The sequence below is a fragment of the Eptatretus burgeri genome, chromosome 12 (genome assembly GCF_056783735.1).
Source record: "Eptatretus burgeri isolate ZD-2024b chromosome 12, Ebu_testis_v1, whole genome shotgun sequence".
Lineage (NCBI taxonomy): Eukaryota > Metazoa > Chordata > Myxini > Myxiniformes > Myxinidae > Eptatretus > Eptatretus burgeri.
The window spans coordinates 33,944,095-33,963,288 of record NC_140972.1 but is presented as its reverse complement, the minus strand read 5'-3'; the positions used below and the strand labels follow the sequence as shown (position 1 = coordinate 33,963,288).

Here is a 19,194-nt window from a genome sequence, read left to right as displayed (position 1 = left end):
CACAACATTCCATCATGTAAAACACTTGATAGGTCACATTTTGGAAATTACCAAATTGCTATTTCCATGGCAACTATTGTTCATTTGGATTTTGTAAGCATCATGCTATGCACGACAAATATTTTTAATCACCAACGATAGTTCTTCTTCCGAGCGGACCACCATTGTCTATATTCTATAAGGTAAACATGTACGTGTCACAGTCCCCATCATCACTTTACGTTGAATTCCCGTTTGTACCAAGAGACACTCCAAAAAAATTCTCCTTCGAGGTGAGACATCTATGAACCCGTCGGAGATGGGTGCCCTGCTAGTTACTCTGAAACTGTGGCCCCGGACCTGTCATTGTCCATTCTGCTGAATTATACACATATTTTGTCTATACCCTTCAGTATCTTAAACATCTTAATCAAATCCCCTCATAAAACACCTCCCTTCTGATGTGTAAAGCCCAGTCTCCTTCAGCCTCTCCTCATAGCTTTGTCTAGCTTGGCCCAGAATCAATATAGCAGCCCTACGCTGTACCCTCTCCATGGCAGCTACGACCTTCTTCAGATGTGGTGACGAAAACTGCACACAATATTCGAGATGAGGCCTCACCAGATTCCTATACAGTGCTACCACTAGCTATTTTGATTTATAATTTATCCCCCTGTGAATACAACCTAAAATTATATTACCTTTACCTATAGATGCTTGGCACTGTGCTGTCTGTTTACCCCCAGTATTAGTAGCACCCGCAGATCCTTCTCCCGTGCAACACGCTCCAAGGGTGCCCTTTGCATTATGTAATCCCTTCATTATTCTTTCTAATCCCCAGCACCTTACATTTGCTAATGTTAAACTGCATCTGCCAACCTTTTGCCCAGTCTATGAAAGTACTATTTAAAAAAAGAAAAAAATTGAAAATAATTGCTGCAACGTTGTTTGCTGACGGGATAAGTAGATAATGAAGGAGGATTGGTGGGGCAAGTTCAAACTATGTTGTGAACACAAATAAGTCTTCAATGATCCAAACAAGGGTAAATTTGCCTTTGAGAAAAAACAACATGTGATATCCCCTTCAATGAAAAGGATACGGAGTTTGTTTATGCACGATAAAAAAGGAAAAGGAGAGCGTAAAGTCATTGAAGGGCATCCAAAATATCCTATAAATGAAATGTTTTCTCTTGAGATCTGTTGTCAGCTCAAAGTCAAAAACTAAAAGAAATGGTGGAACTTTCCCATGTTCACAAGGTAAACCACACAACTTTCAGGCAAGAGATGTAGACAGCCAACATAGTAGAGTGAAATACCCCCAGGCCTATTCAACCCAAGCTCACCTCAAGTGGTCGGTCAGCAGAGTCCAATATGTCCTCCATGTGCGCATTGGCATAGCGAAGTCTTTCACTCAGTGACTCACACTTATTTCTGCCCATCAGGTTTACCAGGTGAATCTTGAGCCAGTCAAAGCCATTAGGCCCAAGTGGTTGGCCCTCAGCAAACTGTAATAGGCTACGTGTAGTGTCACTGCCAATGTGGTTGAAATGAGGTGGACAGGAGTAGCTGCGCCCACGGAAATCAATGTTGTGTGGGAACCAAAACGTGCGGTGACGTAGGGCATTGGCAATGGACAACTTGTATTCAGCATCCATGTGCAGGCTGTGCATCTCAAACAAAGTCTTGCGTGCAAGGCGCATATCATTGTTGTAAGCTGTACGATCAGCTATGCCCGTCTTCCCTGTGGGATCATACCTTCAGCAGTGGAAGAAAGAAAAGGTGTGCATGTCATGTTTTCAGTCATCTATAAGACGGAAGGAATCTTTACTATTTTTCCAACACAACATCAGCTAACCTTTCCTCAATTTTGTTTTAACCACACATTAAAATTGCTGGTAGCAAGTCAACCATCTGGGATTTAAAAAAAGGCATGTCAACTAATGACTTGCATCCACGAAACAACATGTAATTTCTGCATGGTAGAAGCTCTGGATCTCCATGGCCAATAAATATTAATGGGACAAATGTCAAAACACTGCATAAGCATAGGCGTGATGTGCTATCATGTCTACCATCACTGTTAAAAAGGTTTACATCATATGCGCCTGGTTTAAGGTGTATTTGAGCGCCTGAGAGTGTCGTTCTAATCCAATAGGATCAAACTTTGTACAGAGCATCGGTGCTGCCGAACCAGTCTCCCTGGCTGTTTGTACCTGGATGGGTTTGATTGGGCACAATCCTGGATGGGTCACCGCTCTGACGCAGGAGACTTGAATGGCTCAATCATCCCAGCAAGTTGGTACTCACTTTTCTGACATCGGAAGGATGACAGGCTGAGTCAACCCCACCTGGTATTAATTTAACAGCCAAGTGGGATTTGAACTTGGGACCCTAGGATCCCAAGCCCACCACCCTAACCATTAAGCAACACCAGGTATACAAGAGTGTCGTTGCTGATGCATTAGAGCTCAGAATTAGTAAGATGAGACATCAGTCAGCATGGTGCGATCCGGATTCCAACGCACTCGTGGTCACTGACAAGGCCTCAGTTTTGTTGGCCATATTTCAAGGCATTTATGACAAACCATGCAAATAATTAACAGGACTGCAAAATGGGATGAAAATAAATTGAATTTGCCAAGAATGTATTTTTGACAATGTGAAACGTGATCCTTGAGACGAGGACTCCATCCCAGATGTGCAAAAATGATAGTATGGGCAGTCTTTGTGCAGTTGATAACGAAGCTGAATCAACAAGAGATATAAGCAATGCGATGACAGTCAACTAGTGGAACTTCCTGGTTGAAGCCTCACTGATTGCCTGGTGTAGCATATCAGGATGGTACTTTCTTAGTATTACATTTATCTTCACCAACTTTATCTGTCGGTAACTTCAAATAATATTTTTTTAAAACATTGACAAATTAAAAAGGTTGAATCTGCTAATTGAATGAAACTTTGCAAGGATGACTGTGTAATCTGCTGTTACTGTTCCTTTGATATGTTCTGTGAACCATATCTGAAATTGCATTACTGCTTACAAGCATGTATTATGTGCATAGTTTGCAGAGCTAAATTGGCATAATGGCTGTTTCAATAAAAGCCACCATTTTGTCAAACCTTGTGAATCTGAGGAATTATGTTTCTGGAATACACAATAAATATTTCTGTAATGTCATAATCATAAAATATATATATATATATATATATATATATATATATATATATATATATATATATATATATATATATATATATATATATATATATATATATATATATATATATATATATATATATATATATATATATATATAGTCTTACAGCTGAGGAAGTGATGTGCCAAAGGGATATCAATTGAACCCACCTATCTATTGCATACCATGATCAGCGAGTGAGTGGCAAGAAAGATTATATATATATAAAAAAAAAAAATATATATATATATATATATATATATATATATATATATATATATATATATATATTGTTACGAATTTGTGCCCGCCGGCGTGCGATCAGCCGCGTAACTCCAATCGCAACCGCCTCGCCCACCGGAACGGACAATTCAGTCGTGACCCTCCTGGAACTACCGCCAGGAACCAGACACGGGTGGGGGTTTAACCTCACCACAGCCCAGTCCGCATTCTACCCGTGCGAAATAGGGTGAATCGCCGAATGTCGATATACCTAAGTACCCGCGCGTAACCTACCGAGGGGCTGCACCGCGCCGCAGGTAGGCCTGGGACACGAACCGCAAAAGCGGTCCGTTCTGTACTACAGTGATAACCGAGCGGTGTTATCGCCGACTTCGACGGATCGGATTCTCTTTACCGGGCGTTCAAAACCCACCACTCATTCAACGATGCAAGATGGCTTTTCAAAAGGGAAATAGGACACGACGAACGGGGTACATTGCACACAAGGAAATTTATTCACTATACAGCACAACACAAGAAAGGGCAGTCATGCAATATACAAGCAACAAATAGAATGCAAAAGCAATACGACCGACTATAATTATTATTTACAAGCACAGTCACTTATACAGTCGTAACTTAACAGGACACGGCGCCACAGCATGCATACAAAAACAAAAGGAAAGACCTCCCCATAGGCAGGGAGGTAGACGGGGTCCGGGTACCTTTATAACGTAGGCCTTGGCTGACCGAATGGGCCCACGAGACCGTGCAGGTTACCTGCCCCCCCTTAGTGGTCGTCGAGTCGTGACGTCCCGCTCCCCCGACAGCTAGCGTGGACGCACCTGGTTTCCAGGCCTCCCGTGTGGCCGGCGAACTCTCTCTGGCACTCCTCGTCTGGACGCGCAGGTCCACACCACACAGCCGGCAGAGCTGCGCCTTCCGTTCGCGTCCCCGATGCACGGGCCCTCTTATTTTACAGGAACAGCTGAACCACCCTTGGAGCGCTGAACCACAGGAAGCACGAGCACCGGACCACCAAAGGCAGGCGAGTGTACCACGAGCCAGAAGAAGCAGCAGGGCATGGACCACTGGGAGACAGGGGAAGAGAGTCATGAACCACAGGGAGATCTCTCAGAGAGCGCTGAGCCTCACGTACGGTCCGCCCTTTATAGCGCAGGGCTCCGCCCTTTGCTCCACCCCATTTTCGGCTCCACCTCCCTTCGAGGCGTTTCGAGAAGCCTCCCGAAAAGGGGCGTGCCCTCTCGCCCCCTCCCCGCACGTCGTGCGGGGGACGGGGGAAGTCGGTTTTGGCTCAGGTCCAAGGAATTATTCCCCCAAAAAGAAGCCCCCACCTTTTCTCACCTTTGACCCCCGGCTCGGATCGCACTTCCCACACACCAAGCGCGGGGAAAATCAGGCGGGAGAAGCCGCGCACCATCGGAGATCCTTCTTGCTTCCCTCCTCGCGTTCTCGGACGGTTTCCGACGCGGAAAGGGGGTTGTAGCGTGGTCCGTGGAGGATGGCGTTCGCAAGTAGGCGTAGTGGCGAAGATGGTGGTGGTTGTTGTAATGGTGATTGTAGCGTGGTTGGCGTTGTGGTGTAGTTGGTGGTGGCAGCTGTTGTTTGCGTGGTTCAAAATAACGATAGATAAAGAAAAACGGCTATCTCAAAGCGTCGCAGCCCGGTGAACACGAATAAAATCCCATTAAACAACGGTGGGGAAAGCTATCTGAACACTCACTTACTGGCATAGCTAATCTAAGGAACCTTTATGGTGTTCTGCGAATTTCCACAGCCGTAACACTACCCCCTCTCCTTTTTACAGACTCATCCCGAGTGGTCGAATTTTGGTGTGCCATCATGTGTAAGTTTTCCACTAGTACGATTTACCTTTGGATCCCTGAGTGCGACATTCAGTGTATTCGTGTCCCCAAAATAAATAACCTACGGGCTGAGTAACTAACTAAACAAACCCACTCATACAGACGACTTAAATAAATTGCCGGCGCTGAGGCTCACATGCCGGGGGCCAAAACACATTTACACTTTACACCTTAACCTTAACCTTATAATTGTACATTAACTACACCATGGCCCAGGATCGATGGACTCTGTGGAGAAAAACAAGTCACAACCACTGCAGGTGACAGGGCATGTGGCCGGCTGCTCATACGCAGTCCAAGGCCTCCCCTTTTGAAATGAATGCAGTTACCAAAAGCGGTGCACGGGCCGCCAGTGCAGTCCCGTGTTGCGGCTGCCAACAGGGCAGTCCTTGCGGCTTGCGCTATGATCCTGGCGCACATGGTAATGAACGGGGGGGGGGGGGGGAATGCAAAACAGAACGCGGGCTTGTGGGCATGGGGCCAAGGCAAAGGCAGGCAGGCAAGGCATGGCATGGCAAGGCCGTTGTAGCAAACAGCCAGCAGATGAAGTGACCGGCACAGGCCTTGAAGCAAAAACAGCCAGCAGACGATCCGACCGGCACAGGCCTTGCAGTAAACAGCCGGCAGACGGAGTTGGCCGGCCTCTTACCTTGTTCAAGGAGGTTGGTGGAGGGAGTGCGGTGGTGCTGGCCACTCGGAAGCCGGGCTCGGACCTACCCTACTGTCTCCCTCCCAACCTATCGCCTTTGCCTGTCTCTGTTCATACCCACTCCCTTAATTTGTCAAAAATTTCCAATTTAGCCCCTCTTATTTTTTTGTTTTATTTCATTTTTATTTTTACTTCCCACTATAAATCCGTCTCCTATCCCCTTTATTGTCTCAGTTCGGCTACCTATCCTGTCCTAGCCTACTCCCAACCCCTACGTTCCCTTCCTGGAGGGGAATAAAGGAGAGCTAGTGTCCTGTGTCGAGGCCCAATGAAGCCTCAGAATGGCCTCCTCAGATTTCAGCGATGTCTACCCAAAGTGGGTCCAGCGGCCAACAACGAGCGAAGGGATGGATGGTGCGGAGGGGTACACTTCCTATGTACCCAAACCATTAACTTTTAAACTACCCCAGGGCTTTCAACAAGTGCCTCTCGCTTAAACTATCGGTTCTAACAACCCAGATTTGTGTCGCCTGTGTTGGTGTCCTCTCAAATTTCAGGCCATGCCCGCTCCCCTCCAGTTTTCTTTCCGTGCCCTCACACGGTCTCACGGCTGGGACGTGTGGCTCCCTGAGCAGGAACTACCCTCTGCCGATTCCCCAACAATGGCACCCCCGGGCACTACACTGCCTCCGAGCCTACAGCTCCCTAAAAACTGGGGAGTGCCCTCCTCGGCTACTCCCCCTCGATGCCCACGTGGCGTGTTGGCGCCCCGGGTCCCTTTCCGAGGGTCGCCCGTGCCCAGTACACTGCCCCCGTGGCATTTGGCGCGACAGGCCCCGCATCATGCGGGTCAACCGTGCCCACTACACTATCCTGGCCCCCCATGGACCTTTGGCCTACCGCGGCTGACTAGCCCGGTGCCCGGGGTACCCACTCAGCGATACTCACCATTCGCAGCCATGCTCCCAGCCCGTCAACAAGGCTCCTGCACCCCTCCAAACGGGTTTCGAGCCTACACTCCCACCAACAGCAAAACGACCTCCATTTTGTCAATTTAAATAACCCACTAACTCACTTTACACTGACCCCGGGGTCCCTTGGGTGGGAGTCACTCCTCCCCCAATCACTCATCGCACCATGCATTCCACTCACTCAGGCCCACTGGCCTCACTCACTCATCAAGTACACTTTCCATTCCTCAACTCACACTTCACTGATTCTGCCATTCTTCTAACTGCCTTCCCTAACTACCTCATGCTCCCTCGTCGTCCCTTACACTATAGCATGTTCCTTTTAACCTACGTAGCTAAGCTACGTCCCCTCTACACACTCACAGTCTGTCCATGTCCTCAAAATCCCTTTTCCATTCTAAATCTAAACTGAATCCCTCTAACTAATCCATTCCACAGGCCCCATGAGGACTTATCCCTGCCCCATGGAGCCGGTCTAACTAAGCTAACCCTTCCCCCTAACTAGTTGTATCCTGTGCCCAGACAGGGGGGTCTTCCACCCCTTGCCCGGGAATCCTGTTCACCCGAAGCGAGGCTTTTTTTTTTAAATGCACCCGCACCAGCGCGGCAACTCGCAACCTGCGCACTTTCCCCGTGACGTCATGGCAGCTGCTCGCGCTTCACGCACCTCGTCCCTTCTTGGACGGTACCATCCGGCAGGGACTTCCCTCCTGCCGGATTCCAACCCTACGTGCAGCCATGACGTCACCCTGCACATCAAAAAACAAGCCTCGCGTTTCGAGGGGTTCCCCACACGAACACAGGTGCTCTGCCTGTCGGAGCTTCACACACACGCCCGCGTGGAAAACCCATTTCCCAGCCTCGCTTTTGTCCGTCGTGGTATCGGCAACATCCACCGCGGGCGTTTCCGGACCAGGCTTCACTCCCGCAGGTGCGCACGTGGCGGCCTCGTGCGCTGCACGGCACGAACCTCGCGCTCGCCGCTGGGTAAACCCGGCGCGGGCCCCAATCCAGCTACGGCCGCTACCCGGCCTCTGTCCCTTATCTGTCGCCATTCGACCCACGCAGTCCTGCATGTCACGACGCTCACACACCATGTCATGACTCTCGGACATGCGGTTGCGTTCTCCCGCATGCCGACCGCCATCTCCCTTACGTACCGCTCTCTTACACACACGGTTTCATCACACTCGACTTTCACTCACACAGGGGGTCTCACTCACACAATGCGTGCTGGAAAGCACGCATCTCCGCTCACTCGCAAACACACACACCTGAACAACCACACTGGGGATTTGCGCCACCACTAGGGGTCCCGGGTCTCCATACCCCACAAGCTGCACGTGCACCTGTCCACAGCACTCGCCCCCTCTAACTTGCGAAGCTCGACCGGATCCACCTGGTCGCGATCAGCTTCAAGGGAGCATAGCGTCTCCCTCCGTTCCTGAAGGAGGCTATCCAGCTGATCGCACCGGGTCGCGAAACAGTCCGCCAGCTCGCCCCCATTGTCCTCCACTACCTCAATGTGTGTGTGCTCGTCCTTAACCCCGTCTAATTCACCCTCTATCTCCCGTGTCTCTGCCAACTCAGTCACCTCATGTATATTAGTTTCTTCCTGGATCCTCGTCTCTGTTTCCTCCTTCGTTCCATTTAATTCATTCTCAATTCGGTCTATCTCCCATGTCTCTGGCAATACCTCTCTCTTCTCCAGTTTTATTTGTGTCTCCTTTATTAGGGTTGGTCCTAATTGTTCGTGCATCCGACGAGTGGTGTCGATCAAGTCCTGCACCACTAACATTACTCCTTGTGGTGACATCACACGTCCCACCTTATTGCGCTGTTCCACTTCCTGGCTCGCTTTAAGTCGTTCTTTCTCTCGGAGCTTTTTGAGTTGTTCGTTCTCTTTCCGGAGTTTTTCGAGTTGTTCGTTATCGTTCCGGAGTTTTTCCATCTCGGTGGACTCAAATTTTGCTCTCTCCTTGAGTCGATTAATTTCAAACTCATATTCTTTTTGTTTTCTACCCCACCGTCTCTCATGCTCCTCATGGTTCAATCTCATAGTTCCCTTCAATTGGTCGAGCTCCTTTTGCTGTTTCGTTCGTTGTTCTTTCTCTATCTCCTCGTACTCCAGCCTCGCCTTTTCTTTCAATTGGTCAACCTCAAATTCATGTTCTTTTTGTTTTCTATCCCACTGTCTTTCTTGTTCCTCATTCTGCAATCTCGTTATTTCCTTCAATTGATGGATTTCTCCTTCCTGCTTCATTACTTGCTCCTTCACTTTCTCCTCATGCTCCAACATATTTTTTTTCCTTTTGTCGTTCAGTTTCAAATTCATACTCTTTCAGTTTTCTATTCCACTGTCTTTCTTGTTCCTCATTCTGCAATCTGGCCTTCGCTTCCAGCTGTTCGATCTGTACAGTGTGGTTCTTTAACGTTTCATTCTCCGTTCTCGTTATTTCCTCACTCAACATCTTCAGTTCGTTTTGTAATCCGTTTCTTTGTTTTGGTGTTTCAGTAACTCAGAAAATATTTTTTTCTAATTCCTTTCTCATCTCTGCACACTCTGACCCTGCTTTGGCTTCTAACTGTTTGATTTGCTCAGTGTGGACACTCAACGTCTCATTCTCTGTTTCCGTTCTTTCCTCTTTCAATGTCCTCAGCTCGTTTTGTAATTCCCTCTCTTTGCTTTGGTATTCCAGTAACTCAAAAGTTATTTTTCCATTTTTCCTCTCTCATTTCATCCCATTTCTTGCTCATCTCCGCATACTTCAACCTTGCTTCTTCCCTTTGTTGTTTCTGATATTTATGTTCTCTTTTTACCTTCTCTTCCTTCAACCTTGCTTTTTCCTTTTGTTGTTCCTGATATTCCTGTTCTCTTTTTACCTTCTCTTCCAGGCTTTTTCTGTCCCGATTGCGTCTTCCTACCTCTTCCTTTAGTTGCTTTACTTCCAAATTGTGTTTCCGTTTTTCCTCCTCCAGCTTTGTTTTCCATTCTTCCTCCAATTGTTTCCGAAGCCTGCCCATGTCCACCTGCCTTGCCTGCCATGACCACGTGGTTTGAAGCGGTGACTGAAAGCACTCGCCTTGTGTCGCGCCGTTCGTTGCGCTAAAAACAGCCACCCGCTGGCGTGCGATCGTGCCGCCATTGTGCGACTCCGTTTGCCGGCAAAGTCCGTGCTCAGTATATGGGGTTGAGCTCCCCCGTGGATTAAAATTACAAAAGGAACCGTCCCGGGCAATGGATTCTACATTATAACACATTCCTAATACCCCCGGCACCCGTTCGTCTTGAAAAGCCATCTTATTCCGTGGAATTTAATTTAAAAGCTCAAAATTTAATGGGAATGGGGGGGGCGGGGGGTTGCTTCGCACATCCCTGGTCCGATTCCCGTAAATTTTGTTTGGAGACCGGAGAGTTTGTTTCCCGCTCGCTGACACCACTGAGACGAATTCGTGTCCGCCGGCATGCGATCAGCCGTGTAACTCCAATCGCAACCGCGTCGCCCACTGGACGGACAATTCAGTCGTGACCCTCCTGGAACTACCGCCAGGAACCAGTCACGGGTGGGGTTTTAACCTCACCACAGCCCAGTCCGCATTCTACCCACGCGAAATAGGGTGAATCGCCGAATGTCGATATACAGTACCTAAGTACCCGCGCAGGTAACCTACCGAGGGGCTGCACCGCGCCGCAGGTCGGCCTGGGACACGAACCGCTTAAGCGATCCGTTCCGTACTACAGTGATAACTGAGCGGTGTTATCGCCGACCTCGACGGATCCGATTCTCTTTACTGGGCGTTCAAAACCCACTACTCATTCAACGATGCAAGATGGCTTTTCAAAAGGGAAATAGGACACAACGAACGGGGTACATTGCACACAAGGACATTTATTCACTACACAGCACAACACAAGCAAGGGCAGTCATGCAATATACAAGCAACAAATAGAATGCAAAAGCAATACGACCAACTATAATTATTATTTACAAGCACAATCACTCATACAGTCGTTACTTAACAGGACACGGCGCCACAGCATGCATACAAAAACAAAAGGAAAGACCTCCCCATAGGCAGGGAGGTAGACGGGGTCTGGGGACCTTTATAACGTTGGCCTTGGCTGACCGAATGGGCCCACGAGACCGTACAGGTTACCTGCTCCCCCTTCGTGGTCGTCGAGTCGTGACGTCCTGCTCCCCCCGACAGCTAGCGTGGACGCGCCTGGTTTCCGGGCCTCCCGCGTGGCCGGCGAACTCTCTCCGGCACTCCTCGTCCGGACGCGCAGGTCCACACCACACAACCGGCAGAGCTGCGCCTTCCGTCTGCGTCCCCGATGCACGGGCTCTCCACCGGACCCCGACCACAGGAACAGCTGAACCACCCTAGGAGCGGTGAACCACAGGAAGCACGAGCACCAGACCACCAAAGGCAGGCGAGTGTACCACGAGCCGGAAGAAGCAGCAGGGCATGGACCACCGGGAGACAGGAGAAGAGTCATGAACCACAGAGAGATCTCTCAGAGAGCGCCGAGCCTCGCGTACGGTCCACCCTATATAACGCGGGGCTCCGCCCTTCATAGCGCGAGGCTCTGCCCTTCGCTCCACCCCCATTTTCGGCTCCACCTCCCTCCGAGGCATTTCGAGAAGCCTCCCAAAAAGGGGCGTGCCCTCTCGCCCCCTCCCCACACGCCGTGCGGGGGACGGGGGAGTCGGTTTTGGCTCAGGTCCAAAAAATTATTCCCCAAAAAAGAGGCCCCCACCTTTTCTCAACTTTGACCCCCGGCTCGGATAGCACTTCCCCCACACCAAGCGCGGGGAAAATAGGCGGGAAAATCAGGCGGGAGAAGCCGCGCACCATCGGAGATCCTTCTTGCTTCCCTCCTCGCGTTCTCGGACGGTTTCCGACGCGGAAAGGGAGTTGTAGCGTGGTCCGTGGAGGATGGCGTTCGCAAGCGGGCGTAGTGGCGAAGATGGTGGTGGTTGTTGTAATGGTGACTGTAGCGTGGTTGGCGTTGTGGCATAGTTGGTGGTGGCGGTTGTTGTTTGCGTGGTTCAAAATAATGATAGATAAAGAAAAACGGCTATCTCAAAGGATCGCAGCCTGGTGAACACGAATAAAATCCCATTAAACAACGGTGGGGAAAGCTATCTGAACATTCACTTACCGGCATAGCTAATCTAAGGAACCTTTATGGTGTTCTGCGAATTTCCACAGCCGTAACAACATATATATATATATATATATATATATATATATATATATATATATATATATATATATATGTATATATATATATATGTATATATATATATATATATATATATATATATATATATATATATATATGTATATGTATATATATATATATATATATATATATATATATATATATATATATATTTAATAATGCAGCAAGTCCCAAATGTATTTTGTTATTTCTATAAAAAGGTCAAAAATTAGAAAATAAAACTGCTTTCATTGTGAAGGAATGCTTATGATTCTAAATCAAACACAAACGTTTCGGGGTGGAATTTGCAAACTGAAGTCGAAAACAAACAGTGATCATATTCTTGTAGCTATTCCCATGTTGCATGTTATTAAGAACAGAGCCAATTAAAGTTATGTTAAGTTAGCAACTTTGGTTTTTGATATACTGATCAAATTTAGATTGGTAACAATTGTGTAAGAGGCTGCTAGAGAGATGGCAATTATTTGTCTGGTCTGGGTTAAATTCCCGACCTGATGATAAACACTGTACAGTACAGTACAGTACAGTACAGTACAGTACAGTAGAAGACATTTCCACACTTTTAAGATAATAGTGGGCCTATTGGTCCGTTGGACCAAATTTTCATTGGTCTTCACAGCCTTGTTGCATACCCACCTGCTGTACTGCTTGAGCATTAGCTTGCCTTCCACTAAGCCCAAATGTGCTTGGGGCCAATGCGGGGAATTATATGTTCGTTGTTATTTTTGCCATGTGATACTACTATTCTTATTATTGTTGTAAATATTATTTGTATTAATTAATACATGCTTTGCGACATTGTTATCATTGTTTTCGTTATTTATTTTGTAATTAGAATGCCATGCCATAGTGGAAGGACGTATTAAGCTGCTTTATATTCCTTAACATGGCATGCATTTAAAACATGGGAATTCTTTTGGACTTTTTTTCGTAGCTAATTAGCCTAATCAACTCAGGAGGTCAAGACGATCATTTTGGTGTATTACATTCCAACATCAGAACACTCCGGCAGAACACCACAAAAAAAACATGACACACACACACACACACACACACACACACACACACACACACACACACACACACACACACACACACACACACACCTCATCCATTTATAGTAGATGATGTAATGAAGAAAGCATGTCTTACTAAGTGGACAAAACACTACTGCAAAAAATAAATCGACTCCATCGGGAGAAGGCAGTTAAAATATTGAATTGTAGAACCAGTGATTTTCCGTTTCCAAAAAAACTAAATTCCGTTTCAGAAAAGAAATTGTTTCGAGCCATCTCTGGGGCTGTTTCCCAGACTCTTCCAAGGGGATGGGCCCACGCATTCCCAAAGGGATAGGCACAAGCACACCTGACCAGTTGAGTGCTTCTGCCCCTCTTCCTTGACGGAGACCCTGGACAGTATATTGCACCACCACAGTGATAGTGAAACACAGGGAATAATAAAATGATTGATATTTTTATGTTTTGTTCATTATTTTTGGCAATCTCATCTGTATTTTGATGTTTATCAAACTTTTATTTGCATTTAACTTACCAGGACAAAGCGATCATTAGATGTAGGTGTTCCAGCAATATGGATCGTTGCCATAGCATAAATATGTATTGACTAAAACATGTTCTAAACGTTGCGATCGTTATAAGCTGGGGTTCATTATAACCAGGATGTCTGAAACAGAGGTCAGACTGCATATGTAAGCATGCAATTCTTTAAATATACACTGTCGCAATTAATTACCACTGTCCAATAAATATTTACTTCCTACCAATGAACACCATTTGTAAATGACAAAAAAAAACTTAGGACACTTATAGAGTCATACCACTATAAAACATAGAAACACCAGCAAGCAATTGTGTCAGTGTCAAGATCACGTGATGTACCATCATATTTGGTCACATGACCCTCTGAGCAGGAGCGAAACTCCATCAGGCCAACTATTGTTGACAGATATACCGTAATCACTCGTGTATAATATGCAGGGCACTTTTACAGATAAAATTCTCAGGAAAATACCAGTTTGTATGTATCACCTGAACCCCAGAAATTAACTCCAGCAAAAATGAAATCGAGCTCAGGACTGGAAATTTAGTTAACTCAAAAGCATTGACTTGCGATCGATGGAGAGAGCTATTTTAGATGGTATCTCCTCTTACTGAGTCATATGTCTATCGGATTAGCACAGTAAGAGCTTGTTAGTAACTCTTAAGTGTTTAACAAGGCATTTGCTTCTGGTAATTCTCAAGCAGTCTATTGTGCTGAATTGCACATGTTAATCCCCAATCTGATTTTGCTACTATGGTGGTGTTTATTCAAATTTAGGTCAAAGTTTCAAAAAAGCAAACTAATGTATTATAACCAAACAATTTTAATTCTTCCATCAAAATAATTGTTCTTCAGAACAAAAAATATACATTCAATGTTGCATAAGATATCCCAAAATGCATTGCATTTTTAAGATGACCACACCCATTTATAAAGGTTGGTCTCGTGTCAGTGCGAGAAATCTGGAGTAATAGAGCTTTCACTTTAGTTCTTGTGGATAATGCAGCCGAGCAGGTGGAGCTCACGCAGCGCTCGAAGTGAGCTCACCGTTGGGACAAAGTGCTCTGAGTGCTGGAGAGGGACACGCTCGGTCTCAACGTTGATGTGCGGCGGTGCACGGTCCCGGATCTGAGCCAGCAGTTCCTGCTGTTCTGGGTCTACAGGTCCGTTCCTGCAGCCCATTTGCAGAGCGGTGCTTGCTCTGTGCTCCGTATTCACCATGGGCGTTCGCAGGTACTGCTCGATGTTTGTAGACACAGTGCAGGCGATCTCCTCACTGATGCCGGCACTCCGTGTGCCCTGGCTGAACGAGCTTTGAGCCCTGGCAACTCCAGGCTTGGGCACCTTTTGTTGTAATTTAAAATTCCTCTATTTCTGGATAATTTGCATTTTTATTCGATCCATTTACTTTTGTGCATAACATACATATTCCTGTAATTTTATATGATGATGATGATTATTTCCATATACTGTACGTATATATTTGTAAGTTTGTTTTGTTATTGTCAACTTGACAAATATCAGTCTGTGGACTGCCTTGTCCAGTGTTTGAAGTTCTCGATAAACCAAAATGATTGATTAATATGCATCCCAAATCTTGATCACAGGTTTCTGGGAAGAAAATACAGCTTATACACGAGTGATTACGGTATTCGTTTAAGGACATATACGGACAGTTTGTGATTTTTCTTCTCCTGAAATTGTGGCTTAGAGTTACATCAGCAAGCAATATTTCAACTTTTTAGCCCACAGAGAAAGTACGAAACATTTATACGAGTCAAGTCAGTCTTGCGAATTCATTTCTGGCAGTCTCGCATCGCCCGTTAGGGAGACAATTGGAAGTCGTTACACTTGTTGTCAGGGGCAGGATTCACACCCTACAGCAGTGACACTTTGTTACAATGGTGTTCAGGAGCAAAGACGATCCTCAGAGAAATTATTAATTAGATTTGTATGTCAGGGGAATTTTAAGTCGGGTTTAAATTGAGCTTGATCCGGCAAAAAAAATTATTTCTTCAAATTTGGCAGAGGTGTCCTGTTTAAAAAAAATATATATATATATTTTTTTTTAATAACAAACACCATGGACAAAGATCATATTCCAGACTAGGTTGGGCATTAGTTGGATGCTACAGCACCACCAGCAGGCACATGGAGTGAGCACACAGATTTTTTTTTTTGTATACCTTGTCGAGGCTCGTATGAGAGCTAACACACAACTCACAGCAAGGGGGCATGAGACAAGAGGGGCGAGAGTGAGAAGGACAAAACAGTGGGGAACAGACACATTAGGTGAACTGTGGAAGGGAGAGGGATGGGGATGGGACGGGGAACATGGCGAAGAGAAGATGGACATTACAGGGACTTTCAGGAAGGAAAGCAGGGGAATTGAAGGAAGTGGGCTTGGGTGGATTATCGGGGGAAGAAAAGATTGAGGATTTGTATGGGGGAAGATAAGAGGTGGTGGTGAACAACTGTTTTGAAAGCCTGGAGGGAAGAATGGGAAAGAATAGAGTGAGGAAGTTTATTCCAAAGGCGGGAAAAAAAGAGGAATGAAAGAGTGAAGATGAGCAGTGATTCGTGATTTTAGTAGTATTACCAGAAGGGGGTTGTTGGCGGACCTTGAGCGCCCTGTGAAAATGTGGTGGGGACAATTCGCAGAGAGAGCAGGGGGGGGGGCAAGGCTGGAGAGGAGTCGGTAGAAGACAGAAAAACCACCGACCAACCTGTGGTGATTGAGTGAGAGGCCCAAAGACTCAGCTTCATTTCGGGAGATGCCGATGATCTTAAATGCCCTGGTTTCGACAGCGTGAAGCCGAGAAAGGTGGGAGGCAGGAGCACCAGCCCAGAGGGGAGAGCAGTACTCCATCAGGCTACGGACAAAAACTTTGTAAGTGGTCAGGAGCTCAAGAGGGCCGAGGAAGGACTTTGCACGACGGAGGATTCCCAGTCGGCTACTGGCTTTTGAGGCGAGGTTGGAAATGTGACTTTCCCAGGAAAGGTCATGGCAGATAGTGAGACCCAGAAGCTTGAAAGAAAAGACTTCTTCCAGAGGATTGTTGAGAAAGTGGATGGGGGGGGGGGTTTCTAAACGGTCCTTTCGAAGAGACATAGTGAGAGTGTGAGATTTGTCTGGATTGAAAGACATGTTCCACGTGTTGGACCAGTTTGTGATTTTATTTAGATCTGCAGTGAGCGAAGAAGCTGCTGCTTGCCAGTCTGAGGGATGACAGATGATACGGCAGAGGGTGGAGTCGTCGGCAAAGAGAAATAGAGGATTTTCCAGAGAGTCGGAGAGATCATTGATGAAAACCAGAAAAAGAACAGGGCCCAGAACGCTACCTTGAGGAACTCCAGCCTGCACAGGAAGAGGGGATGAAAGAACTCCATTTAGGGTCACACGTTGACTGCGACAGGAGAGGAAGTCTGCGAGCCATGAGTGGAGATGGCCTTGAATACCATGGGAAGAGAGTTTGGTGAGTAGTGCAGGGTGCCAGACTGTGTCAAAAGCACGTGATATGTCCAGGGATACGGCTCGGATTTCCTGTCTGGCATTGAGGACCTCCATCCATTGATGGGAGAGCAGAAGCAGCATATCTAGGGTAGAGTGACCTGGTCTGAAACCAAATTGATGATTGGAAATCAAGCCATTGGAGAAGAGGAAGGATTTCATGTCTGAAGCGATGATGGATTCCACAACCTTGCTGATGATTGGGAGAAGGCTGATTGGTCTGTAGTGACAGGGATCTGTTTTTGCACCTTTTTTATGCAGGGCAGTGATGTTAGCAGATTTCCAAGCAGATAGCAGATGACCTTGGGCAAATGAGAGGGTGAATAGAACAGAGAGAGAGGGTGAGCAAGAGCAGAAGAGCAAGCTTTGAGGACACGTGGGCTGATGCCGTCTGGACCGGTTGCAGAATCTGACTCGAGGTTTGAAAGGAAGCTCTCCACCTTGTCAGGAGAAAAGGATACATAGTCCAGGGACAGTTGGGTGCGACTGGGTAAAGTGGGTAGAGAAAGTGATGGGTTTAGGACACAAGATTTAGCTGCAAACACCGAGTTTAGACATTCAGCTTTATCATGTGTGGTATCAGCAGTGCGGCCATTTGAGGTAAGGGAAGGGATGGAGGGGGAACATACACTAGAAACAGATTTGATTAAACGCCACCAGGATTTTGAGGAGGGAGAGAGGTTTGATGCAAGGGCTTCGTGAACATGTGACATACCGGTAAAAGAACCACTGAAGAGTTTTAAGAAGGGACTTTCTCTGGATTTTGTGAGCAGAGGGGAACAATGCCTTTAGAGGGAGCAGAGCAGAGGGGCGATTATGAAATGATTGAAGATTATGGAAAGTATGAGGAAACGGATGGAAAGAATTAAAGAAATGAAAGAACAAATAAGGAGGAATAAAGGAACAGATGGGAGAAATAAAAGTACGAAGGAACAGATGAAAGAGCAGACAAACAGAAGCTAGATAACAGCATGGAAGGAATGAAAGAACGGTGGAGAGAAATGGAAGAATGACAAAATAAAAAGGCAATACGAGTCGAATTGAAATGAATAGAAAAATGACTGAACTTACTCAAGGAATGACAAGGATGTGCATTTTTGGAAATAAAATTGAAGCAAATCGGAAATAAATGACTGAAATACATGTGGAAAAGGGTCAAATTATAGAATACTAGGGGGAAATAAAAGCAAAGGGTGAGCAGGTGTCAGGCGATGTTAGGGGAAACGAAGCAAGTGCACAAGAGTAATGGGGGTGGGGGGGGGACTCAACTGGAGGAAATGCAGAAGATGGAAACTGGAGAGAATTAAGTAAAGGGAGAGATGTCAGGTGTTAGGAAAGTGTGAAAAGAGCAATAAGGAAGTGATGAAGAAGATTGAGGAAGTCGAAGAAAATGTGACTGGGAAATTGCATAAGGAGGAGGAGATTGGGACCATACTCTGTGCAGAGCATTGGTGCTGCCTAAGCAGTCTCCTTGGCTATGAGACACAATCCCGGATGGGTCGCCGCTCCAACACAGGATACCAGCATGCGGGCACTCATTTTGCCGACCTCGGAAGGATGACAGGTCGAGTTAACCCCACCTAGTATTAATTCAACAGCTGAGCGTGATTTGAACTCAGGACCCTAGGATCCAAAGCCCGCCACTCTAACCATTAAGCAAAACACCAGGCATAAATTGCATAAGGAATTGCAAGAATTTAAAGCCGAGGTGAATGAGGATGTAAAAAATAAGATGTAGTCATGTGAATGAGTCACCACAGGAAACAGATGGAAAGCAGAAGATGGAAGAGAAGTGCAATTAACTTATTGAGGTGTAACCAGTTGGACGTAGATAAGGCGGAAACAAAAAAGGTTTATGGAAAGCAACTACATGATGTGAAGGAGTGTCAGAACACGGTAAGAGCACACATTGGGGCCGAAATGAGTAAAGTGCATGTGCATGAGAGATTTGAATGTGTGACACGTGGG

The 19,194-nt window shown here is 46.4% G+C and overlaps 1 protein-coding gene across 4 annotated transcripts in view; it reads right to left on the bottom strand.

Moving 5' to 3' along the window:
• POLRMT (RNA polymerase mitochondrial) overlaps positions 1–19,194 on the bottom strand; it is a 131,638-nt gene that overhangs the window by 46,289 nt on the left and 66,155 nt on the right. For all 4 annotated transcript variants that reach the window (XM_085850089.1, XM_085850087.1, XM_085850088.1 and 1 more), the window contains exon 13: positions 1,323–1,734. In XM_085850089.1, the coding sequence (XP_085706215.1) occupies positions 1,323–1,734 (412 nt within the window). The remainder of the gene's footprint in view (positions 1–1,322; positions 1,735–19,194) is intronic.